The sequence below is a fragment of the Aquarana catesbeiana genome, linkage group LG12, assembly GCF_042186555.1.
Source record: "Aquarana catesbeiana isolate 2022-GZ linkage group LG12, ASM4218655v1, whole genome shotgun sequence".
Classification (NCBI taxonomy): Eukaryota; Metazoa; Chordata; class Amphibia; order Anura; family Ranidae; genus Aquarana; species Aquarana catesbeiana.
Genome location: NC_133335.1, coordinates 165,626,599 through 165,652,770, shown reverse-complemented (window position 1 = coordinate 165,652,770; position 26,172 = coordinate 165,626,599). Strand labels below are relative to the sequence as shown.

At 44.3% G+C, this 26,172-nt stretch overlaps 2 protein-coding genes across 2 annotated transcripts in view; one reads left to right on the top strand and one right to left on the bottom strand.

Moving 5' to 3' along the window:
- The window catches only part of CDR2L (cerebellar degeneration related protein 2 like), a 59,435-nt gene extending 38,019 nt beyond the window's left edge, over nt 1-21,416 (bottom strand). The window contains exon 1 of the mRNA XM_073606170.1: nt 20,292-21,416. Coding sequence (XP_073462271.1) covers nt 20,292-20,370 — 79 coding nt within the window. The 5' untranslated portion in view covers nt 20,371-21,416. The remainder of the gene's footprint in view (nt 1-20,291) is intronic.
- Nucleotides 21,289-26,172, top strand: part of HID1 (HID1 domain containing) — a 121,144-nt gene continuing 116,260 nt past the window's right edge. The window contains exon 1 of the mRNA XM_073606169.1: nt 21,289-21,619. Coding sequence (XP_073462270.1) covers nt 21,554-21,619 — 66 coding nt within the window. The 5' untranslated portion in view covers nt 21,289-21,553. The remainder of the gene's footprint in view (nt 21,620-26,172) is intronic.

Sequence of the window (26,172 nt, the reverse complement as noted above, 5' to 3'; positions counted from 1 at the left end):
GTATAGTATGTCTGTAAAAAATTAAAAATGAAGGCACAGTCGCAGTTTAGAAATTGCCCTTCAAATTTGGAGGGGGCTAGAGTGTAGTTTCAATGAATGTCAATGGACGGCGTGAGTTGCAAACAAATGGTCATATTGTGAAAACTATCAGGACTATGGCTTAGCCGTGGACATGTTTAGTGGCAGCAGGGATAGCTGAACGTTTTGATATAAGATTTGTGTAGGTGGGCTTGAAAATGAGGGAGTGGCGGCAGTTTAGAAATCATGTTCTGATTTTTCAGCTTTTGTCATCTCCCACTCTAGTTTCCCCATTCATTCCTATGGGACCAATTTCGCCGCAAAAATGACGATATTTCGTGAACCATTCGGCGAAACGTTCCACAAAGTAATAGCACACCATTCGGGAACAATCCGCACGTTTCGGTATATTACTTGTCTATGTAGTGTAAAAACTGTGGGAGGAGTTAGGGTGGTAAATTTGGCTATAATAATAAGAATAATATATATGTGAGATAACAATAAGTGGTCTTGCTATGCAAGAACACTTAATAAGAATAATAATATATATGTGAGATAACAGTAAGTGGTCTTGCTATGCAAGAACACTTAATAATATATATGTGAGATAACAGTAAGTGGTCTTGCTATGCAAGAACACTTAATAATATATATGTGAGATAACAGTAAGTGGTCTTGCTATGCAAGAACACTTAACTAGAAAAGCTACAATTTCTGGGGAAATTGTGAAAGTGTTCTTGCCTCTACAACTGGAGTGGGCGGAGTAACTGGGTGGGGTGGAGTGGCTTGAGTAACTGTGAAAAGTGTTAAAAAGCTTAATATTTTAAAAAGTATAAATAGTAGTAAAAAAGTTCCATCATTAGCTGAAAGAGCTGAACATTTTTTCAAAAGTAATTTTTTTTTTTCAAAAATGAATTTTTTTTTTTCAAAAATGATTTTTTTTTTTCAAAAATGTATTTTTTTTTTTCAAAAATGAATTTTTTTTTTCAAAAATATTTTTTTTTATGGGGCGGTCATAATATTTTGGCTGATCATGGGGTTGTCAGCTTTTGTCACCTCCCACTCTAGTTTTGAACATTTCGCCATTCATTCCTATGGGACCAATTTCGTCGCAAAAACGACGATATTTCGTGAACCATTCGGCGAAACGTTATAGAAAGTAATAGCACACCAATTAAATGACATTGATTCCGGATTCACACTGGTATATTTCAGCTTTTCACAAAGTTCCACAAGGTAATAGCACACCAATTAAATGACATATATATATATATATATATATATATATATATATATATATATATATATATATATATATATATATATATATATATATATATATATATATATATATATATATATATATATATATACACACACACACATATATATACATATATATATATATACACACACATATATATATATATATATATATATATATATATATATATATATATATATATACACACACACACATACATACATATATATACATATATATATATATATATATACACATACATACACACACACACACCACAGTGCTCTTCACTATATATTTTCACATCAGGACATGTGAAAATGTGAAAATGTGAAATTGTGATAAAGAATAGTCGCCATTCATGGCGATCATCTTTACGCTTCCAAAGCGGTCTCGCTGACAAAGCAACTTCTGTCATACTCAGTCAGTGCGCTATGAGCTCATCATGGTACATAATCTGCAGCATTGTATTCTAATTGAACAGTCTTTGTCTGGCCAGATGTTTCTGTATCCCATACACTAATGGACATAGCATGATTGAAAGCAGAGGCTTTACAAGGAAATTATACATTGGATGTCACTGTCAAGATTAAGCAATGTCTTCTGGGCATAGCACTTCAACTGCAGAACAAGCACCAGCACTGAATTTGTAATTATATGGATCAATATGTTTGCATCTTTGCAGAGAAAAAAGTTCATTAAGGTTTAGTTTCAAATATTGCTAAAAGCTACAGAGCCTAGTGAAAAATCAAAATAGGAACCATCATATCTCCAGCACTATCTTTCAAAGATCCTGAGTAACCTTTTAATAAAATAATATTTTTCTCTCTTTGTTTTCTGTTAAATTGAGCTCCAGAATAATATTAAAACTTGATTCACACCTACAAGTGCGCATCATGTGTAAGACAGCCTATTCATTATAATGGGCTGCCCTATGCACGAGAAACGCAGAAAACACTCTGCAGTGAACCACATGGTGCTGCAGCACCATTCAATTTGGTGCGTGCGTTTTCAGATGAGTGGGGATGTCATTAACAATTAATGATAAAGGGCATCACGTTTCTGTGCATATCGGGAGAGTGTACAATATTGCGTGTGTTCCTGTCACACATAGATGTAAAACCTAGCCTAATAAAATGATGTATAAACCATGTATGTGTTTAAAAAAATGAAATATATTTTTTAAACACAGCTAGTATAAATACCTAAATCTAGATGAGCTTCCTCTGAACCCTACAGAACAGAAATCGGACTACAAAGCCAGTAGTATGAAACAATCAGGGCTCTGTTTTGCATAGTGCTGGTCAAAGAAATAGCCTTAATTTAATACCCCCTTCCTCCAAACAGTGCATACCAACCTAAATCAAAACTCCAAGCAGAAATAAAAATTTAAATGGTGCCTTGTGCCTTATTCACCTTCCTCAGCCTTGTTTCTAAATGTCTATTCTTAAGCCATCCTGTAGTGTTTTGGAACAAAGTTACAGTTTTCTCCATGAGTTCAGCTAATATCCTGCCCTGGGGATCAGCCATTTTTCCCTGTTCATTATCTTCTTGGGCAATGGTCCCCTCACTGTCCTGTGTGTTCTTCTGCCTGTGGAGCATATGAGAGAGGACCTGGCCACTGGAAGTTTCAACTCCACCAATAGGAGGTGTCTACATCATGCAGTAAATGTAGAAATGGGAACAGAGAGGTGCCAGACTAAGTGCAGCATTAGATTGTAGATTTAATTTTGTAAAAACAGAATGGCAACTCACAAACAGATGATAAAACAGGCACTAGAATGTGGAAGTGTCAGTCACAGAGCTGAGCTGACCCAAGGCGTCCTTTCCCGTGGCAGCCTCGAGTGCAGGCTGAGACTGCCACGGAAAAGGATGCCTTGGATTAGCTTGGCTCTGTGACTGACACTTCCACATTCCATGCCTGTTTTATCATCTGCTTGTGAGTTACTATTCTGTTTTTTATATATTAAATCTACAATCTAATGCTGCACTTAGTCTGATGTTCCCATTTTCTTCACAGAGTCTACCGCTCCACTTCAAGGGTACTGCCTCCTAGTGTATGTTCAAAACTTTTATGGACTTCCTATCATGGACTAATCAGTATGATGTTATTCTTTAGTGTTACTGTCAATTACTCCTTGACCTGTTTTTATATATGATTCTTAGCTGTTTTTAATTGTTGCATTCCTATTGTTATATATACCTTGTACATCGCTCTAGCACCGAGGTTTGTGTTTTTGTAGTAAATAATGTGGACACATGAAGAAGGACCCCAGAAAGTAAACAGAGGAACAGAGAAGGAAGGGAAGGGAAGGAAGGCCTTAGTTCCACTTTAGGCAACACAGCTAATTTGCCTCCCTGCCCTGTGATTTGGCTATAAAAAAGCAGCAACAGACTGGTGGAGCCAGCTCTCTGTTCCCCCTCTGTGTGAGGGCCTGGACTTGAACCTGGGACCTCTGCTGTGTCTGGCAATGACTCTTCTCGCTGAGCTTCCTGAAATGCCGGACAGCACCCTGTCTGATCAATTGGACAACCCTGCCTTGTGCCTTCTGCTGAACGTTGAACTCTTTGCTCCTCCCATGAACTTCCTGATTTAAGCCAGGTCTTTGCACTTCCTGTTTGCCGGATTATTGTGCTCTCCTCCCATGAACTTCCTGATTTAAGCCATGTCTTTGCACTTCCTGTTTGCCGGATTATTGTGCTCTCCTCAGCCGGTATCTCGCTCTTGTCTTCCCTGCTTCCATCCATATTTTGTTACCACTCGTTATTGACTCTTGGCTTGTTCCTAACCTGCAACTACTCGATATTGACCTTTGACTTGTTTACTGACTACGCATCTGTTTGATCCTTACCTGCTTATCCTCTACTGGACCCCGGCTTGCTCAACCCCTGGTGGAGTGATCCAGAGGACTGCAACCTGGTACTAACACGCAGCAAAATCCATCTCCACCATCAGGAGCTCTGGTGAACACCAATTAGTACTTAGACTCCGCACCTCAGGTGAGCCCGCACCATCCACGAGGGTGACTGCCTGTGTACCTATCCTGCTGGATGGTGGTAGTTGCGTAACTGCTATAGCAACTGGTCTTCGAGCCTGACCCCCGATCATGACACTCTGTTACCACCTGTCAGCATGTTCCTTTTGTAGTACATAACTGCATTCAATGGTGCTTTTTAATATCTGCCCGGAGTTCAGCTTTAAAGAAATAATGACTAATGGTATAAAAGAAAAGTATTTGCATTTCATGTTATCTGTATATGGGAAATTAGAAAATCAGTCAGTAGATTACAGAAATTATAAAAGTGGTGTGGAGGACAGTGACTGGTGCTTTGTTCTGTGCAGAATGTAATGTGAGCAACCAACTAGCAATACAAGGAGCAGCAGTTATTAAAGTATATGTATAGCCAAACTCTTACACAACCAGGAGCTAAAGTATGTTTCTTGGAATAAAGGAGCTTGTGTACTCTTGAGTTGAGCTAACCCTCTAAATCACAATCATTTGGGTCTACCTAATAATAGACAAAAACATACCTCCCCCTCTTCATTACCTCTTCTTATTAGTAGCCACCAGTGCATAGGAGGAATCCCTTCAGTTCTCCCACATAGAGGAGTTTATCTCCCATGGTTGAGACACAGGTACTTTCATTCTATTACTAGGGTAGGACCCACTAATTTGGGTACTTTGTCGCAGTAAGTGGGCTTAGCACTATATGACCTTATGGTGTGACCAAACCCCCGTATTTTTGAATATGTTTAGGTGTTTTTAACTAGCCTTGCAGGATAAATGTAATTGTAATTGTGTGCGCTGTAATTAGTTTTGTACCTAATAATAGAAACCTGCATACACAGAATCCTTTATCCACAATTGTTCCAGAGGAAGCAAAGAAAACCCTTATAAAGAATGTGGACTGCCTAAAAGCCAGGACAAGAAAAGCATCTGTCTGTTCATGGACGTCCTTCCGAGTCAAGATACTTGTCAGGCACGGAAGAGGGGAAGGAACCAGGTCTTCTCCTGCTTTTAACGAGGAGGGATGCCCTGGGCATCATCCATTGAACGTCCCCTAATGACAAGGAAGGTAGGAAAAGTGAAGGAACATCTGCCAGGACGTTAAATGTGTAGGATACCCTCACCAGGTTCCAGGCAACATGTCTTCTCCAGACAGAGGAAAAACAAAAACTGAGACGAGTGCTTGAAGGATCTCCTTTTAATCTTTGTTATGGTAAAGTCTTTCCTGACCTGGTGGGAGGAGCTTCATATCTCATAGGCTGCCCTGGAACACAACTGAAGAAAAATTCCTACCTGATCCCTGCATGCACTGGATCCCCCTTGTGCAGACATGCCAGGACTCATGGCATATCTGCACATATGTGCATAAGAGATTTCGCAGAATGCCACCTGGCATGTTTGACATAGACATCCCAGGAGTCAGTGGGTGGATGGATACCTCATCCTCGCCTAGATGGATTCAGGAAGTAAAAATGTAAAAAAAATAATAATAAGGTACTGTGTAACAGAGAGGGGTGAGGAGACAGGCGAGAGGATGTTATGTAAAAGCATAAAGGTCCACTTTAAACCTCTTCTTCAGGCACAAATAGTGCTTCTTGTCCTGTGCAACAACTTTAAAGTGAATTTACATAGTACTTTTGAGAAAAAATCCTCAGTCCCATACAAGAAAATCTTACACAAACTTGGAGAAGTCACCAGTACAACATCTACTAACCCCCCCCCCCCCCAAAAAAAAAATCTCATTCCCTGCTTGGGTGATTGGTATATTAAATTTCCCAGAAATCTGCACTAAGATACGACTTCGATTTTTGGCATCCCCTGCAAAAAAAAATTCATTTTTCGTGAGATACTCCCAAAGGCAACTCACATCTAAAGGGATGCCCTGCCACTTTCCTCATTAGAGCTCTGCAGGTGCAGCATCTGATTGATAATTATAAAACCACTCCCATACAGATTTACTTTGCACATGGAAACAGACAAACAACAATTTCTTCAAAATAACAAAAGCTAGGAATCTGCTAAAATCCCTGCAATGCACATAGATCACCCAGAGGAGAATGTTTTTTTTTTTTGTATTACCTCATTTAACTTTTTATGCCTATTAGTTTCCATGTGCCTATGATTGGGCCTTTAACTTTAGTGGCAGGTGCACCTTTCTGGATGTCTAATATGGAGTTCACCTTTTTGCACAATTGGGGCACGTGGACATTGCACTGTATTCTTTTTGAGCTATCAATACATTAAGCAATTATACTGTTGATCACACTAATTTATGATATAGAGTTACATATACATTATGTTACCAAAAGTATTGGGATGCCTGCCTTTACACGCACATTAACTTTAATGTCATCCCAGTCTTAGTCCATAGGGTTCAATATTGAGTTGGCCCACCCTTTGCAGCTATAACAGCTGAAACTCTTATAGGAAGTCCGTCTACAAGGTTCAGGAGCGTGTCTATGCGAATGTTTGACCATTCTTACAGAAGTGCTTTTGTGAGGCAAGGCACTGATGTGGAGGAGAAGGCCTGGCTTGCTGTCTTCGCTCTAATTCATCCCAAAGGTGTTCTATGGGGTTGAGGTCACTACTCTGTGCAGGCCAGTCAAGTTCCTCCACCCCATACTCGCTCATTGATGTCATTATGGACCTTGCTTTGTGCACTGGTGTGCAATCATGTTGGAATAGGAAGGGGCCATCCCCAAACTGTTCCCACAAAGTTGAGAGCATGAAATTGTCCAAAATGCAGGGCCGGTCCCAGGCGGGTGCACGGGGTGCAGTGCACCCAGGCGCCAGAGAGGTGGGGGCGCTGAAGCGCCAGAGTGCTCCCCTCCCTCCTCCTCCTCCCCTCCATGTCCAGAAGTAGCTCTGTCCGCAGCAGCTCACCGCCGCGGAGCGGCCGCGCCGGCGCTGCTGTGCTTTACATTGCTAGAGCCTGTCCCCCCTCCCTCCTCCTCCTGTCAGAGGAGAGCAGCCGCCGGAGATGGGAGCGGCTGGTCTCTGTGTTGAGAGAGACCAGCCGTGCACTGACTTCGCTGGGGGGAGGGGGGGCGGCCCGTGCCTGCAGCCTGACACAGGTTCTCTCTCTCCTCCGCTGTCTCTCACTCCCGCCTAAGCTGCTGCCTGCAGCCTGTCTCGATCTGTTCTTCACCCGGGCGGCGCGGCTGCACACTGTCCTCTCTAGCTGCTGCCGGGTGTTAATGTGTCTGTCTGTACTGATAGAGGGAGGTTTGTCCCTGGGGCGGTCTGTACTAATGGGGGGGTTGTCCTCTGGGGGCGGTCTGTACTAATGGGGGGGTTGTCCTGGGGGGGCGGTCTGTACTAATGGGGGGTTGTCCTGGGGGGGGCGGTCTGTACTAATGGGGGGTTGTCCTGGGGGGGTCTGTACTAATGGGGGGGTTGTCCTGGGGGGTCTGTACTAATGGGGGGGTTGTCCTGGGGGGTCTGTACTAATGGGGGGGTTGTCCTGGGGGTCTGTACTAATGGGGGGGTTGTCCTGGGGATCTGTACTAATGGGGGGGTTGTCCTGGGGGTCTGTACTAATGGGGGGTTGTCCTGGGGGTCTGTACTAATGGGGGCGTTGTCTTGGGGGGGTCTGTACTAATGGAGGGGGGATTTGTCCTGGGGGGTCTGTACTAATGGAGGGATTTGTCCTGGGGGTCTGTACTAATGGAGGGGGGGTTTGTCCTGGGGGGTCTGTACTAATGGAGGGGGGTTGTTCTGGGGGGTCTGTACTAATGGAGGGGGGGTGTTTGTCCGGGGGGTCTGTACTAATGGAGGGGGGGTCCTGGGGGGGGTCTGTACTAATGGAGGGGGGTTTGTCCTGGTGGGGGGTCTGTACTAATGGAGGGGGGTTTGTCCTGGTGGGGGGTCTGTACTAATGAAGGGGGGATTTGTCCTGTGGGGGTCTGTACTAGTGGAGGGGGGTTCTCCTGGGGGGTCTGTAGTAATGGAGGGGGTTTGTCCTGGGGGGTCTGTACTAATGGAGGGGGGTTTGTCCTGGGGGATCTGTACTAATGAAGGGGGGATTTGTCCTGTGGGGGTCTGTACTAGTGGAGGGGGGTTCTCCTAGGGGGTCTGTACTAATGGAGGGGGTTTGTCCTGGGGGTCTGTACTAATGGAGGGGGGTTGTCCTGGGGGGGTCTGTACTAATGAAGGGGGGCTTTGTCTTGGGGGGGATCTGTACTAATGGAGGGGGGGGTTGTCCTGGTGGGGGTCTACTAATGGAGGGGGGATGGTTTGTCCTGGGGGGGTCTATACTGATGAAGGGGGGTCTGTACTGAGAGAGGGGTTTATACTTAGTGGGGGTCTATACTTAGTGGAGGGAGGTCTGTACTGAGGGGCGACTAAAGTTGGTGGAAGGAGGGTGACACCATGTTATACCGCACCTGGTGACACCAACCCTAGTGACGTCACTGCAGCTGCAGGCTCTTCTTTCGCCCCTTCCTTTCCCTCTCCCTCTCCTCCGCACGTGCACTGCTATACTAGTGAGCGGCGCTGGCCAGCACAGCCTCCCACTATGTTTCTTCCCCCGCCTTCATATCAGCCAGGGAAAAATAGAATAGAAAAAGGAGAAGAGGATTGTGGGACATGTAGTCCCGAGGACTGGCAGCCCCACTGTAACACGGAAACTGCAGTCCACACAGCAGGCTCAGCTGAATGGGAGAGAGAGAGATACAGGAGCCTGGGAAAGCTTTCAGGGAAGTGCACCCAGGACTCCAGAGGGAGAGGGCAGTGCTCAGGGAACACCATCAGAGAGGAAACCCCACTGCCCTGCGCCACCAGAGGGAAAGCCACACAGCCTTGTGCCATCCCTGGCGGAGAAAGGAATGGAGTCATTGCCAGAATACAGATCTGGGTGCTACCCAGCGGAGTCACCACGGGCAATTCAGAGTGAGCTTACTCCTGATCAGAGGAACCATCGCTGGGTCAGGTGAGAGGGCCAATCGGCCATTATCTACTAATGTCCATAGGAACTGCAGTCTCTGACCATCTCCTGTATTATATCGGCAGTCTCTGACCTTCTCTTGTATCATGTCTGCAGTCTCTGACCATCTCCTGTATCATGTCTGCAGTCTCTGATCATCTCCTGTACTATGTCTGCAGTCTCTGATCATCTCCTGTACTATGTCTGCAGTCTCTGATCATCTCCTGTACTATGTCTGCAGTCTCTGATCATCTCCTGTACTATGTCTGCAGTCTCTGACTATCTCCTGTATTATATCTGCAGTCTCTGACCTTCTCTTGTGCCATGTCTGCAGTCTCTGACCTTCTCTTGTATCATATCTGCAGTCTCTGATCATCTCCTGTATTATGTCTGCAGTCTCTGACCACCTCTTGTACTATGTCTGCAGTCTCTGATCATCTCCTGTACCATGTCTGCAGTCTCTGATCATCTCCTGTACCATGTCTGCAGTCTCTGATCATCTCCTGTACCATGTCTGCAGTCTCTGATCATCTCCTGTACCATGTCTGCAGTCTCTGATCATCTCCTGTACCATGTCTGCAGTCTCTGATCATCTCCTGTATCATGTCTGCAGTCTCTGACCAACTCCTGTACCATGTCTGCAGTCTCTGACCATCTCCTGTACCATGTCTGCAGTCTCTGACTGTCTCTTGTATCATGTCTACAGTCTCTGACTGTCTCTTGTATCATGTCTGCAATCTCTGACCAGCTTCTGTACCATGTCTGCAGTGTCTGACTGTCTCTTGTATCATGTCTGCAGTCTCTGACCATCTATTCTATCTTGTCTGTAGTCTCCGACCATCTCCTGTATTATGTTTGCAGTCTCTGACCATCTCTTGTATCATGTCTGCAGTCTCTGATCATCTCCTGTACCATGTCTGCAGTCTCTGATCATCTCCTGTACCATGTCTGCAGTCTCTGATCATCTCCTGTACCATGTCTGCAGTCTCTGATCATCTCCTGTACCATGTCTGCAGTCTCTGATCATCTCCTGTACCATGTCTGCAGTCTCTGATCATCTCCTGTACTATGTCTGCAGTCTCTGATCATCTCCTGTACCATGTCTGCAGTCTCTGTCCAGCTCTTGTATCATGTCTGCAGTCTTTGACCGTATCCTGTATTATGTCTGGGGACTCTTTCTAACAGAAGCCCTCTCTGTGTGGATCAGCGAGACTCCCCTCCAGGTCTCATTAGTGTTCTCTCTTCCTGTATTTTCTTTATTGTTAAGAGATCATGGGAGGATTTCAGGGTAACAAAGACTTCTTAGGGGAGCAGCTCTGTATTTGAGTCGTTGCCATAGAATCATTTGTAAAGGGGTGGAGTTGGTAAGATGACCACGCCCATGTGGGGGCGCCAGAAATATTTCTGCACCCAGGCGCCGGTGACCCTAGGATCGGCCCTGCCAAAATGTCTTGGTACGCTGACGCCTTAAAGTGTTACTAAACCCACAACAGTAAAAGCAGTCTGTATATGCAGCATAGCATGTTTGTTATACTCACTGTGGAACTTAAGGGGTTAATCCTCTTCATTGTGTAAAAAGGCAGTTTTATCCTGTATGCATAGATCCTCCCCCTCCTGCACTGTCTATCTGAGGAAGGCCAGTGAACACAGACAGGATAGCCAACCTGCACATGCTCAGCTGTGTCTTTTATGCTGGAGAGAACATTTACTTGTTCTCAGAGCTAGCCAGGTTAAGATATTGACATTACACATGTGGGCATGTATACAGGCTGTAGTGGAAATCTCATCCTACCTGAGCACTCAACACTCAGGCAGACCCTGCAGCCAAAAAGGTATATAGTGGCAATATTTTAATGTAAAAAGAAGATTTATAAGCTGTGGGCACTGTGGGGGGGGGGGCGGATGAACTATTTTCATATTACTGGGTTTAGTAACACTTTAAGTTCACTGGAACTAAGGGGCTAAGCCCAACCCCTGAAAAACAACCCCACAATATAATCCCACCTCCACCAAATCATTTGGACCAGTGCACAAAGCAAGGTCCATAAAGACATGGATGAGCGAGTTTGGCATGGAGGAACTTGACCTCAACCCAATAGACCACCTTTGGGATGAACTAGAGCGGAGACTGCGAGCCGGGCCTTCTCGTCCATCAGTACCTGACCTCACAAATGCACTTCTGGAAGAATGGTCAAACATTCCCTTAGACACACTCCTAAATCTTGTGAACAGCCTTCCCAGAAGAGTTGAAGCTGTTATAGCTGCAAAGGGTGGGCCAACTCAATATTGAACCCTATGGACTAAGACTGGGATGCCATTAAAGTTCATGTGCGTGTAAAGGCAGGCGTCCCAATACTTTTGGTAATATAGTGTATGAATGGTCCAAGAAAAAAAAAAAAAAAAAAGAATAGAGAGAAGGGAGTTGGTAAACTGTATGGTTTTATTGTTTGTATACAATTTTGGCCAAAATGTTTTAGATTATGTTTTTCATATGCCATTTTTAATAAAATGTACTGTATATTTGTTTCTTACTACATGAGTGGCTTTGCTGGATGATTTGGACATATACGATTTTCTACATAAGGGTACCTTGGAGTTTAGTCTTAACCAGGTTTTTCATGAAATTTTTCAGTAATATAAAGTGAATTTACCCTTACAATCAGTGGCGGCTGGTGCTTCATTTTTTGGGGGGTGGGGGCAGCAAACAATCCAGGCTGGGGGGGGGGGGCAAAACACCTTGGCTTCTGCAATGTGATGAATACCATTTGGTATGATGGTGACCTTATTCTCTCTAAACTATCTAAAGTTCACCCAAGGCATCTTTCATCAACTAAAGGACTTCCTAAAGCCTAGCAATTTGTAACCCTCACCCTCCCTAAACCCCTGTTTAATACCTTTTTAAAAAAATATACAGATTTTGGGTCAATCCACTAAAGGCTTTTTGGAAATTATTTTTGGAAATGTCGCATGAAATAATAAGAGAGTCAGTTCATCAAGGTAAAATATCTCATATCATGTGTGGAAAATGCCACAAAAAAAAAAAAAAAAAAAAAAGGAGACAACTCATTAAAGTGGTAGTATACTCTTATGCTGCGGACACACGAGCGGACTTTACGGCAGACTTGGTCCGGCGGACTGGACTCCGTCGGATAATTCGATCGTGTGTGTGATCCAGCTGACTTTTTTCCCCCAAAAGTTCGACGGACCTAGAAATGAAACATGTTTCAAATCTTTCCGACAGACTCGAGTCCAGTCGAAAAGTCCGCTCGTCTGTATGCTAGTCTGACGGACAAAAATCGATGCTAGGGCAGCTATTGGCTACTGGCTGTGAACTTCCTTATTTTAGTCTGGTCGTACGTCATCACGTGCGAATCCGTCGGACTTTGGTTGATCGTGTGTAGGCAAGTCCGTTCATTCGAAAGTCCGTCGGAAAGTCAGTCACAAAGTCCGTCAAAGTCCACTGGACCTAGTCCATCGCGGCATTACAAGTGAAAATCCGCTGACAAGCAGGTTTTTTAAAACAGAAGAGACCCAAGTGGTCTCTTCTGTCACAAATGCCCCCACCCATGAGCGGGTAATGTGATCTGAGCCGCACATGCGCTGCTTAGACCTTATTTATGGCCCGCTCTGAGTGCCGCAGTGATGTGACTACCGTGTGCATGCGTGGGAGTGACTTACCTGCGGCACGGCCATTCAAGAGCCTGAAGATCGGGAACCTGGAAGGAAGACCGAGCGAAGATGGAAGCTGCTTGAGACCAAGGACCTTGTTAGCGCAGCACTCGTGGGCTCTTTCTGCAGATAAGTCTGTCATAATGTACTAGTATGCACTGCACTAGTACATTATGACCTAAACCAGCACGGGGACCATTAAAAAAAAAAAAAAATTTAGACTTTACTACCACTTTAAAGTGTAAGTTCACCTTTACAGAAAATCTGTAAGGTGAACTTACACTGGACCCCCCCCCCCCCCGTCTCACTGTATCAGAGTCCCGCAATCCCCCACTGTCAGGTGTCACCAGGGTGCCGCTTCTCCAGTTCAGGGATTTGAAATCCCAGCGACTTAATCTCCTGTCTGTACCTCTCAGTGTGAACGGATAGGAGGCATTCTAATTGGTCAGCACCATCACATGGACGGCACTGACCAATCAGAATCCACCTAGTCCATCCTGTCAGCGCTGGAGGAGAGGAGAGAAAGCCAGAATGATTTCAAATCCACGGACAGGTAAAGTGATGTCCCGATGCCTGACAGTGGGGGATTGCAGGACTCCAGTACAGCAGGACCGGGGGGTATTGGGAGGGGGTCCACAGTGTAAGTTCACCTTACAGATTTTCTGTAAAGGCGAGCTTACCCTTTAAATTGATTGTAAAGGCTCGTTTTTTTTTTAATAACAAACATGTTATACTTACCTCCTCTGTGCAGTTGGTTTTGCACACAGCAGCCTGGATCCTCCTCTTCTTGGGTCCCTCTTTGCTGCTCCTGGCCCCTCCCTCCTTTGAGTGCCCCTCAGCCAGCAGCTTGCTACAAGGGGCACCCAAGCTGAGTCAGAGCTCCGTGTATCCATTCAGACATGGAGCCCTGACCTGGCCCCGCCCCCCATCTCCCTTAATTGACTGACTGAATTTGATTGACAGACATGGGAGACAATAGCCCCACTGCTCTGTCTCAACCAATCAGGAGGAGTGTACTGGATGGCTGAGGGGATCGTGGACATCGCTGGAGAGAGAAAGGGCTCAGGTAGGTAATTAGGGGGTGCTGATACACACAGAAGGTTTTTCATGTTAATGCTTAGAATGCGTTAAGATAAAAAAACTTCTGGCTTTACAACTCCTTTAGGCCCCTTTCACACTGGAGCGGTTTGCAGGCATTATTGCGCTAAAAATACCGCCTGAAAACCGCCCCTAAACAGCCTCCGCTGTTTGTTCAGTGTGAAAGCCTGAGGGCTTTCACACTGAAGCGGTGCGCTCGCAGGACGGTAAAAAAAGTCCTGCGAGCCGCTTCTTTGGAGCGGGGAAGGAGCGGTGTATTCACCGCTCCTAAACCGCTCCTGCCCATTGAAATCAATGGGACAGCGCGGCTATACCGCGGTAATACCGCGGCTATAGCCGCGCTGTACGAGCGGATTTAACCCTTTTTCGGCCGCCAGCGGGGGTTAAAACCGAACCGCTAGTGGCCGAATACCGCTGCAAGAACGACGGTACAGCAGCGCTAAAAATAGCGTTGTTGTACCGCCGACGCCCCCACCCCCCCAGTGTGAAAGGGGCCTTAAAGTCCACTAAAGAACAAACACATTCGGTATTTATCACCTGGCAGAGTAGGCAGTGAGTATTTTAGCAGTGTACAAAATAACAATGATGGGAACTCTGCACTGGCCAATAAGATAAAAGTATACAATGTATCATTGTGGAAATGTTCTGCCCTGAGCTCAGGAATGAAAATAAATTGTAACATTTCACTAGAGGGAATGAACATACACTAGAATGTTTTCACAGTTTCATAATATTTCTGTTTGCATTTATTTACATAACTATCTTTCTATGGTGCAGGGTTAGCATGTAGAAAAAAAAAGTGAAATAACAATGACAAGAATAACGCTAAATTTAAGTAATAATATAATACAAATATTTAACCCCTTTGGTAAATAACGCAAGCTTTTTGGTGAATTGACTACTTTTGAGCTAAATACCCCATGACGTATTTTAAAGTGCTACTAAAGTCTCATTTTGTTTTCTTTACAAATAACAAACATGTTATACTTCCCTGCTTAGTGCAGTGGTTTTTCACAGAGCAGCCCAGATCCTCCTCTTCTTGGGTCCCTCTTCAGCACTCCTGGCCCCTCCCTTCTGTTGAGAGCTAGCCATGGGGGCACCGGTGCTGAGCCACTGCTCTGTGTGTCCATTAAGACACAGAGCCGCGGCCTAACCCCTCTCTGTCCTTGGTGTCAGTGGAAGAGATTCTGCTCCGTCGTTGGTGTCAGTGGAAGAGATTCTGCTCCGTCGTTGGTGTCAGTGGAAGAGATTCTGCTCCGTCGTTGGTGTCAGTGGAAGAGATTCTGCTCCGTCGTTGGTGTCAGTGGAAGAGATTCTGCTCCCTCGTTGGTGTCAGTGGAAGAAATTCTGCTCCGTCGTTGGTGCCAGTGGAAGAAATTCTGCTCCCTCGTTGGTGTCAGTGGAAGAAATTCTGCTCCCTCGTTGGTGTCAGTGGAAGAGATTCTGCTCCGTCGTTGGTGTCAGTGGAAGAGATTCTGCTCCGTCGTTGGTGTCAGTGGAAGAGATTCTGCTCTGTCGTTGGTGTCAGTGGAAGAGATTCTGCTCCGTCGTTGGTGTCAGTGGAAGAGATTCTGCTCCCTCGTTGGTGTCAGTGGAAGAAATTCTGCTCCGTCGTTGGTGCCAGTGGAAGAAATTCTGCTCCGTCGTTGGTGCCAGTGGAAGAAATTCTGCTCCCTCATTGGTGTCAGTGGAAGAAATTCTGCTCCCTCGTTGGTGTCAGTGGAAGAAATGCTGCTCCCTCGTTGGTGTCAGTGGAAGAGATTCTGCTCCGTTGTTGGTGTCAGTGGAAGAGATTCTGCTCCGTCGCTGGTGTCAGTGGAAGAGATTCTGCTCCGTCGCTGGTGTCAGTGGAAGAGATTTTGCCCCGTCGTTGGTGTCAGTGGAAGAAATTCTGCTCCATCATTAGTGTCAGTGGAAGGAATAGTGCCCCACCATTGGTGCTGGTGGATGGAATAGCGCCCGAAGGGCTGGAAAAAGACAAGCAAAGGGCCACATCTGGCCACAGCCTCAATTCGGAGACTGCTGCTCTTAAACAATGTGGAGCTCACATAGTCATATGTGAGCGCAGCATCGTCCAGGAGTACTGCTTGTGCAGGCTCACATGATGACGCACATCCAAACCACTCTCTGATTCATAGGAAATAGGTTGCATGATGTTGGGTTTCACTTAAACCAGAAGAGGACCAGCACTGGTGAGTCTTTGAGAGGACAGAACTGGAACAGAGGGGATAGTGCAGTCTGAGCTGCTTTTTTAATTTTCTACTCTGCTGGGCCAGTGATTTTTAAAACATAGATCTTCTGGGTCAACAGTATAAGTGATATAAGAAAGGTAAACCATGATGATTTTGTCTGGCTTCAACCTCACCACGCAACATAATTACTATCACTGCAAATGCTGAGTCCAGAAAAATTCATGTTTTAGTGATGTCACCAAGATACCCAGTTCTAGCTGGCATAATAAAATGTTACATGTTTTTTTCTTTGCAGTATCTCATATTGTTGTTGAGCTGTTTGATTGTGTCTGAGCTCTCTGTTGGCCTCAATGTCATCTAACAGTCTGAGAGCCAAGGCATGTGATGGCAATTACATTGTCACTGTTTTTTACGAAGGTTAGGACTAGAGATGTGAAGGCCCGGAAAAAAAAAAAACGGAAATATTCGGAAAAAAAATGTTTTTTTTCCTGAAGGCTTTTTTGTTTTTTTACAAAAAATTGGAAAAATTGAAAAAAGAAAAAAAAAAATTGTGGAATATTTTATTTTACCATGATGAATAAAATATTTTAAGACAGGGTGTTCACCTTAAGTTTTTAGAAGTTCCTAATTGTGATGACGGACAAAAGAGAGTAGCTGCAGAAGCAGAGACGGATACTGACAATTTCAGCTCAGAAAATGATTCTGATTAAATGTCCATTGAAACTTAGTCCTACTCTCTTCTTAACACTTCCCCCATCTTCTATTCTTTTTATGAGAATGGGGTTTTTATTTTTATTTAATACTGTGGAGCGGAAATATGAAAAATTGTTACTTTTGGTTTTGAAAATTGTTTTGTGGAGGCTTTTTGGCTGTTCCACATAAACTAGTAAGCAGTTCAGGAAATTGTTGCTCCCTTTGTTACATATAAATATTATAAAAAAGTAAATTCTGTTTGTGATAATTGTTTGGCTACACTATATTTTTAATGTGCTAGTTGTGATAATTTTATGCCAAGTCAAATTGTCCATAGTCATATTTTATGTTCTTAAAGTAACAGAATGACTTTCAATCCTAAAAAGACAAAAAAGTGCTAATGTAGCATTTTTTTTTCAATTTTTCTGAAAATTTCCATTTTTTCCCCAAAAAAACGGAAAAAAACTGTTTTTTTCCTGAGCTTCAAAATTTCCGGAAATTTTACATCTCTAGTTAGGACCAGTAAAACATGAAAATGTTCCATATAAAAGGAATTATCCTAGCAGCGGGGTGTTGCTTTGGGCATCAAAGGTTTTGTGTCTATAGGCTCCAGTAATGGAAATCCAACCCTGCCCAGAATTAATCTTCAGTAAACACATGCCCAGAATATGGACACTAAAGTAGGCTTCCCAATAACTCATCTTTCAAATATTACCTTCCCATTGCTCTGATATTTCTAGCATATATTTTTAATAAATTGCAATGTAAATATCTTTTTAAACAGTTTTTCTATGAGGTCACGTGACATCAAAGCTCTGGATAGTCTATCTATGGGGTTGATTTACCAACCCCATAGATAGGGGTGGCAAAAATATGAATGCAATCTATACACTGGGGGGAGAACCTCTGGGGGAATCTAGGATGGAAAAGGACCTGGGGGTCCTAGTAGATGATAGGTTCAGCAATGGCATGCAATGCCAAGCTGCTGCTAACAAAGCAAACAGAATATTGGCATGCATTAAAAAGGGGATTAATTCCAGATAAAATTATAACTCTCCCGCTCTACAAGACTCTGGTCCGGCCGCACCTGGAGTATGCTGTCCAGTTCTGGGCACCAGTCCTCAGGAAGGATGTACTGGAAATGGAGCAAGTACAAAGAAGGGCAACAAAGATAATAAAAGGGTCTGGAGGATATTAGTTATGAGGAAAGTTTGCGAGCACTGAACTTATTCTCTCTGGAGAAGAGATGCTTGAGAGGGGATATGATTTCAATATACAAATACCGTACTGGTGACCCTACAATAAGGATAAAACTTTTATGCGGAAGGGAGTTTAACAAGACTCGTGGCCACCCATTAAAATTAGAAGAAAAGAGGTTTAACCTTAAACTACATAAAGGGCTTCTTTACTGTAAGATCGGCAAGGATGTGGAATTCCCTGCGACAGGCGGTGGTCTCAGCGGGGGGCATCGATAGTTTCAAGAAACTATTAGATAAGCACCTGAACGACCGCAACATACAGGGATATACAATGTACAGTACATGCATTGTTGTTAATATTTGAATCATTATTGTGTTGTGCAACTTTTTCTTTCTGATATTTTCAAGGGTGCCGGAAGACACGTGGCAGTGTAGGCAGAAACCTTTTATGTTGAAAATAATTGTTTATTTGTTAATTGTATATTATCGCTTGTAGTTTAGTACTTAAGAGTGGATAGCCTTTGACTATTTTTTCCATTCAGAATGAATAGAATTGTATCACGGTAATGTGCGTCATTCAATAAGTAAATGTCTCTCGTATATTTGTTTTGTACATTATTACAGTACTTTTTAGAGGCTCTGAGGCCCTGATAAAGCGGGTCTTCCCACGAAACGTGTTAGAAAATCAATCGGATCCCAAGGCCAAATTGATATCTATATGGCAGCATTGGTGGTGAGCAGATAATATACATGCAGCTGCAGGGTAGAGAATGCCCCGGCCACAGCTGATTGCACGGGTGAGGATGCAACCATGTGACAGCTTCCGGTGGGTTCTAATGGAACCCAGCTTATCCCTAGTCTCTGACAGCTTACAAACACCTGCTGTGTGTTTACATTGGAGGGCTGGCCGCCTGCCAAGATTCTGCTGTAATAGAAAGAAATAGGGAAAAAGCTAAGATATCAGTGCCTCTGTTGTGAACTTTCAAAAATACATTTCTCCACAATGTTTATATGCACAGAGATGAATGAGAGCTGGTTTTAAGACCCTTTCAGATGGAGCAGAATCCATCAAGCGGATCTGCCTGTTTAGTGGGGGATCTCTCTGCTGATCCCTGCTGAGAAGGCAGATGACAGGTCCATGTCTGCTCTGCAGACACGGACACAGCCTGCTGTTTTCTTGGGGCAGTCGGTCTGCCTGTCTGTTTCCATCTGACAGTCAACTGATTTGATCTGCCGGATGGATGGTAAATGTATACCCATCCGTTTGTTTTTAGTTGACTGGATCGGATGTCGGCGGATGTTAGAGGACACGTCTGTTGACATCCGCCGCTCCATAGAGAACAATGGGTGGTTGGATAGAGAACAATGGGTGGTCTGATCGGGTCTGTCTGAAAAACAGACAGGTGGACCGATCAGTGCGCTGGTGTGAAAGGGGCCTAAAGTGCTTTTATTGCTTTATCAGAATATGTAAATACTTTAGTGTGGATAACTTTAATAACACAGGTCAGTTTTTACTGCCCTAGCTGATTAAGGAAGCCATCTACTAGGTAATTCAGATTGCCAAACATGGATTAAAGTGACTCTTTCATCATACTGTAGGTGCCAACGCACACTGTTCAATCAGGTTAGGTATTTAGTGCTGATATTCTGAGCATTTATGTTGGAAAAAAATATAAAATACCCTTTTTATAATGTATTTCATGTGGTCACGTGACTGCTGTCTCTCATTGTGAAGGCAAGGGCTGGGGTAGAGTGAGGCTGTGGTGGAACACGTCTGCTGATGTACTAACACTGCACGGGGCAGAAGGCATTTCACTGGCTGGGCAGGATTACAGATGTGACTACGTTGTTGGTCACTATGTTAGCCTGGAGTCCTGATTAGAGATGAGCTTGGGGCACCTTGGGGCAAACGTATTTATTCCAATGAATTACAGGCCAAGTCAATCCCACCCCTTAGCTCTTGTAAACAAAGAGGCGGGAGTGACCCGGTCTGAAGCTCATTGGAGTAAATAAGGAGCATGAGTTTGGCTAGAGATGAGTTTGGAGAAAACCTGAGTTCATCTCTAGTTCTGATGCAAGGGAGGCAAAGCCACATTGTAAGAAGAGTAGTAAGCATTGTCCTCTTACTAAAAGAAGTGCCATTGAGTAGTAGGATGAACTTTTTTTTCCAACAAAGCGAGGTTATGGGCACAGGGAAAGCTTTATTTCTGGGCTGCCATCTCTTACCTTGCTCAAGATCATGGTGATCATACCAAGGCTCGTCCTCCTCACTATGGAACTCTTCCATTCTTCCTGCCCCCAACATATGGCCTGCGGACAAATCTTTGTCTGTACACACCACTGCAGATGTTGTCACTACGAGCTGGGACTTGTGGTTTACAGGACTGGCGATGAACCCCTCAGAGTGTCATGTGGAAATTATCCATCAAATGATAAGGGGGGGCTTCCTGATCTGTCATGGGTACCTCTTCCTGACACCCCAATCTTATATATATATATGTCAGTATTAACTATTGCTGATCTCACGAGTCCTACCACCTACTTGTGATCTCCTGGACTATCACTGGGGAGGTATGTACTACCATTACAGGACTAGGATCCCCCAGTGCTCCCACCCCTCTCCTTTTATAGAGCAGGAATGATGGGCCCCTATGTGTCAGATCAATAATAGGCCCCTATAGGTGATATTGATTATGGCCCCTATAATTACCATCAATAATGGGCCGCTGTAGGTGACAGCAATAATGGGCCCCTATGTGTGCTGTGTTCCTGTGGGGCTCCTATTGATGTGTGATCTCAGTGATGTGTCCTGGTATTATGGGATAGGCTCTGTTAGTACAATCCCAGGCAGACAAGCTGACCTCTGGTTACAATGCACAGCCTTCCAGCACGATCAGACCTCCCTGTGATCACCGCCTCCCTCGGTCTGTGCCCGGTACCCAATGCTGACCCCCCCGGTCTCTGCACACCCGGTTCCCGCAGTACGCTCTCCTGTATCCCCGTAGCATCCCCAGGCCTGGACCGACCAAGCCCCGCCCTCCCATCCAAGCTGGCCTGTCACTCCTCCTCGCTGATTGGCTGCCGCTTTCCCCTCCTTCCTCGCATCATCGTGCCCCGGCATCTTTAACCCTGTCGTCACCGCTGCACACATTGGGCCGTGCAGCCTTCCCTTCACCCTCTCCCTCTGTAGCAGAGCTCAGAACTCCGTTCTATCAGGCGGCCCTCCTGCCATACTGTAAGGTTACTGGGCGGGGCCTATGTACCTACGGGCCGGACCATTCACCTAGGGGCGGGGCCTGTTGAGGTGACTCTGATTCCTCGGCCTGGGACAGCGAAACACATACGCCAGTTGTGTGGGCGCGGCTGCCGATGTCAGGAGGGGGGCGGGGTTTCCCTCGTTGATTGACAAATCCGGTTTGCCAGCTGCTGCAGGCGGATTCGAGACGGGGGATCGGGCCCGGGAACGGGCAGCTCGCTCCGGTACTAGGATGGGGAACACGGACACCAAGCTGAATTTTAGGAAGGCGGTCATCCAGCTGACTACAAAGACCCAGGTACGAGGAGGAGGAGGGGCGGAGAGATCCACTCCTTCCCCCACACCGGAGGACAGGTGTCCGTGTATACTGCACAGGTGTACAGGGAACTACTACCCTCATCATGTCTGATCACACGTCACATTTATATACAACACCTAATCACGCATACAGATGAAAGTTTTATATATATACACACATATAATATTTTATACAAATATATATATATATATATATATATATATATATATATATATATATATATATTTAAAAAAAAAAAAAAAAAAAAAAAAAAATATATATATATATATATATATATATATATACACACACACACACACACACACACACACACACACACACACACACACACACACTATTACCAAAAGTATTGGGACACCCCTCCAAATCGTTGGATTCAGGTGTTCCGATCTTCTCCATGGCCACAGTTGTATAAAATCGCACACCTAGCAATGCAGACTGCTTCTACAAACACTCTGAACTCACACAATTTCAAACCCGCATTTCAGTGCTAGTTCAGGTGGCGATTTGAAGACACCTGTGCGGGTTCATGCACAGATGTCTATTGAAATTGCCCTCGAAGTCGACAAAAGTAGGGCAGGAACTACTTTTGGAAATCTGCGGCGTCGCACCGATTTTGACAGTGTCGTTGCTGGTAATGGGCTGCAATTTGGGATGTGATTTGACATGTCAAATCGCACCGATGTGAATAGGGGGCGCAAGTGTGGTACCGTGATAGGTTGCCTCCTATGCAAAAAGTCCATCCATGAAATTTCCTTGCTACTAACTATTCCACGGTCAACTGTTTGTAGTATTATAACAAAGTGGAAGAGACTGGGGACAGCAGCAACTCAGCCACGAAGTAGTAGGCCAGGTAAAATGACAGAGCAGGGTCAGCGTATGCTGACATTTACTGTGTGCAGAAGTCACCAACTGTCTGCAGAGTCCATAGCTACAGACCTTCAAACTTCGTGTGGCCTTCAGGTTAGCACAACAACAGTGTGTAGCGAGCTTCATGGGATGGGTTTCTATGGCCAAGCAGCTTCATCCAAGCCTTATATCACCAAGTGCAATGCAAAGTGTCAAATGCAGTGGTGTAAAGCAAACCGCCACTGGACTCTAGAGCAGTGGAGACATGTTCTCTGGAGTGGAAAATCACACTTCTCTGGCAATCCGATCGACGTGTCTGTGTTTGGAGGTTGCTAGAAGAACGATACTTGCCCGACTGCATTGTGTAAAGTTTGGTGGAGAGGGGGATTATGTTGTGTGGTTGGTCTTGGCCTCTTAGTTTCAGTGAAGGGAACTCTTAAGATGTCAGCATACCAAGACATTTTGGACAATTTCATGCTCCCAACTTTGGGGATGGCCCCTTCCTGTTCCAACATGACTGCGTACCAGTGCGCAATGCAAGGTCCATAAAGACATGGATAAGCGAGGTTGGGGTGGAGAAACCTTGACTGGCCTGCAAAGAGTCCTGACCTCAACCCACTAGAACACCTTTGGGATGAATTAGAGTGGAGATTGTAAACCAGGCCTTCTTGTCCATATCAGTGCCTGACCTCACAAATGCACTTCTGGAAGAATGGTCAAACATTCCCAGAGACACACTCCTAAATCTTGTGGACAGCCTTCCCAGAGAATTTGAAGCTGTTATAGCTGCAAAAGGAGGGCCAACTCAATATTGAACCATACAGACTAAAGCCTTGTACACACGGTACCATTGTTGACAGACTGTTGTCCTAAAATCTTACTGTTAGTATGCTCCTTTTGACAGTTGTCCAATTTTTGGCCAACAAATGTTGGATGGCAGGCTAGTAAATTTTCGGCGGACAATGGTTTGACGTCAGATTTTCTTATTGTCAGTACACAAATCCGTCACACAAAAGTCGAAAATACAAACACGCATGCTCGGAATCAATGCTCACCAAACACGAAATTAGCAGAAGGGGCCCAAAGGGTGGCGCTCAAGAGCTGAAATTCCTTGTAGTACATCACTACATTCATGTTTTGTGGCACGACAATTGTGTACCTTTTTAGTATGCAAGACAAGATCCTGGCACACGCCCTTTTGACAAAAATCAGACGCTCGGTTAGCCAACAATCGTACCGTGTGTACGAGGCTTTAGACTGGGATGCCATTCAAGTTCATGTAAAGGCATGTGTCCCAATACGTTTGACTAACTTAAGTCAGTGTATGATTTGCCGCCCTTGGACCACAGCAGTCTGTAATGGGAACAGAATAGGGTAATAGCATTGATCTCTACTAGCTTCATGTAACATGTTCCCAGTTTTGTAGTCTTTGGTAGCACTTCCTCTATTAGGTTTTCAGTCTCTGACAATATCCTCTGTCCGCTTGCTGACCGGCTCACGCCGATATACGTCGGCAGAAGGGCACGTACAGGCAGATTAATGTACCTGTACGTTGCCCTTTAAGAAGCAGTTTGCGGGCGCGCGCCCGCCACAAGCTCCATAAGTGTGATCGCGGGTCCCGCGGACTCGATGTCCGCGGGGACACCTGCGATCATCTCACGGAGAGGAAGAACCGGGAAATGCTGATGTAAACAAGCATTTCCCCATTCTGCCTAGTGGCAGGACACTAACCACTGCTCCCTGTAGACGGGAGCGGTTATCAGTGTCTTGACACGCGTAGCCCATCCCCCCCCACAGTTAGAATCACTCCCTAGGACACACTTAACCCCTTCACTGCCAGTCACATTTACACAGTAATCAGTGCATTTTTAATCGCACAGACCGCTGTATAAATGTGAATGGTCCCAAAATAGCTCCAAAAGTTTCCGATCTGTCCACCATACTGTCGCAGTCATATTAAAAATCGCTGATGGCCACCATTACTAGTAAAAAAAAAAAAAATTAATAAAAATGCCATAAAACTATCCCCTATTTTGTAGACGCTATAACTTTTGTGCAAACCAATCAATGAACACTTATTGAGAAAATATATATATATATATATATATATATATATATATATATAATTTTACCAAAAATATATAGAAGAATATGTATCGGCCTAAACTGAGGAAAAAAACATGTTTTTTTTTTTTATATATTTTTTGGAGATATTTATTATAGCAAAAAGTAAAAAAAAAAAAAAAAAAAAAAAAAACGCATTTTTAACGCAAAAAATAAAAACTGCAGAGGTGATCAAATAGCACCAAAAGAAAGCTCTATTTGTGGGGAAAGAAGGACGTCAATTTTGTTTGGGAGCCACGTCGCACGAATGCGCAATTGTCAGTTAAACCAACTCAGTGCCGAATCGCAAAAAGTGCTCTGGTCTTTGGCCAGCCAAATGGTTGGGGGCTTAAGTGGTTAAGCATTACATATATTGAACATTATGTGCCCTTTGATGTCAGTGGTTGCATTTGAGGCCCTCTTTAGCTTATAAGTTGACAACTGCTGCTGTAGAGTGTAGATGATTACTGGTGTTGTATACATTTCCTGGGCTCTGATTGGATGATGATTTGAACGGTCACTGTAGGTTCTCCTTTAATTTTTGCTGTGCCTTCTATTGGTGGCTGTCACTCGGCTGATGCTGGCCAGACTCCTATTCCACATCATTCTGCTGACTGTACCACTTGATGCCTACTTCCTGTACTGTGTTTGATGTCCACATCACCTTTAGGCAGTAGAAGATTTATGCCCTTTTGTTATTCTCGGTCAGTTCATTTCAGCTTTGAAATTCTTTTTAGATCATTTCTCAACCTTTTCAACACAGAGGAACCCTTGAAATAACTTCCAGGTCTCAGTGAACCCCTACTAAAAATGACTATATCTACAACTCCTGATACATTAGTGTGATGGTCGGTGGGAAGAATTACCCCCCTACAGACGGCTAAAAAGATCAATGGTGTCAGTGAGAACCTAAGAGGCAGAAATTGCTAATTGAAACCTAAGGTCCCATGGAACCCTGGTTGAAAAACTACTGTGATCAGTGATTTTTTTTTTTTTTTTTTTTTTTTTTTCTTTTTTAAGTTGCTAATCATATTACATATATCTGATTTGTACAATCTCCATTATGGTGGCCATACACACTTCAATAATCAATTTTATTTTCCAGTTGATATCTATAGTCAGCAACCTATTTGATCAATATGCCACACATGTAGAAATGGATCTTGATGGATAGTTAAAGCGGAACTAGACTAATTGATTTAACAGTTTAAAAAAAGTTACATGCCTGGCATACCAGGATTGCTTACTGTCACATTTGGTTGTGATCTCAACCAAGCTGTTAAACTATCATGTCCTAACTGATCACATGTGCGGCACCATTGTATTTGCAAATCAATCAGAGGCTAAGATGGCGGCTTCCTTAGCTGAAAAAGATAGGAGGGTCTAGTTCTGTTTGCCATAACTGTTAGTGATTGTAAAGGTTAGTCTTATGTGTGTTTTTTGTTATTTAAAAAAAAAAAAATGTTATACTTGCCTCCTCTGTGCAAGGGTTTTGCACAGAGCGGCCCCGATCCTTCTTTTCTGGGATCCCCTAGTGATGATTCTGGCTCTTTCTCCACATCGAGTGCCCCCATGGAGAG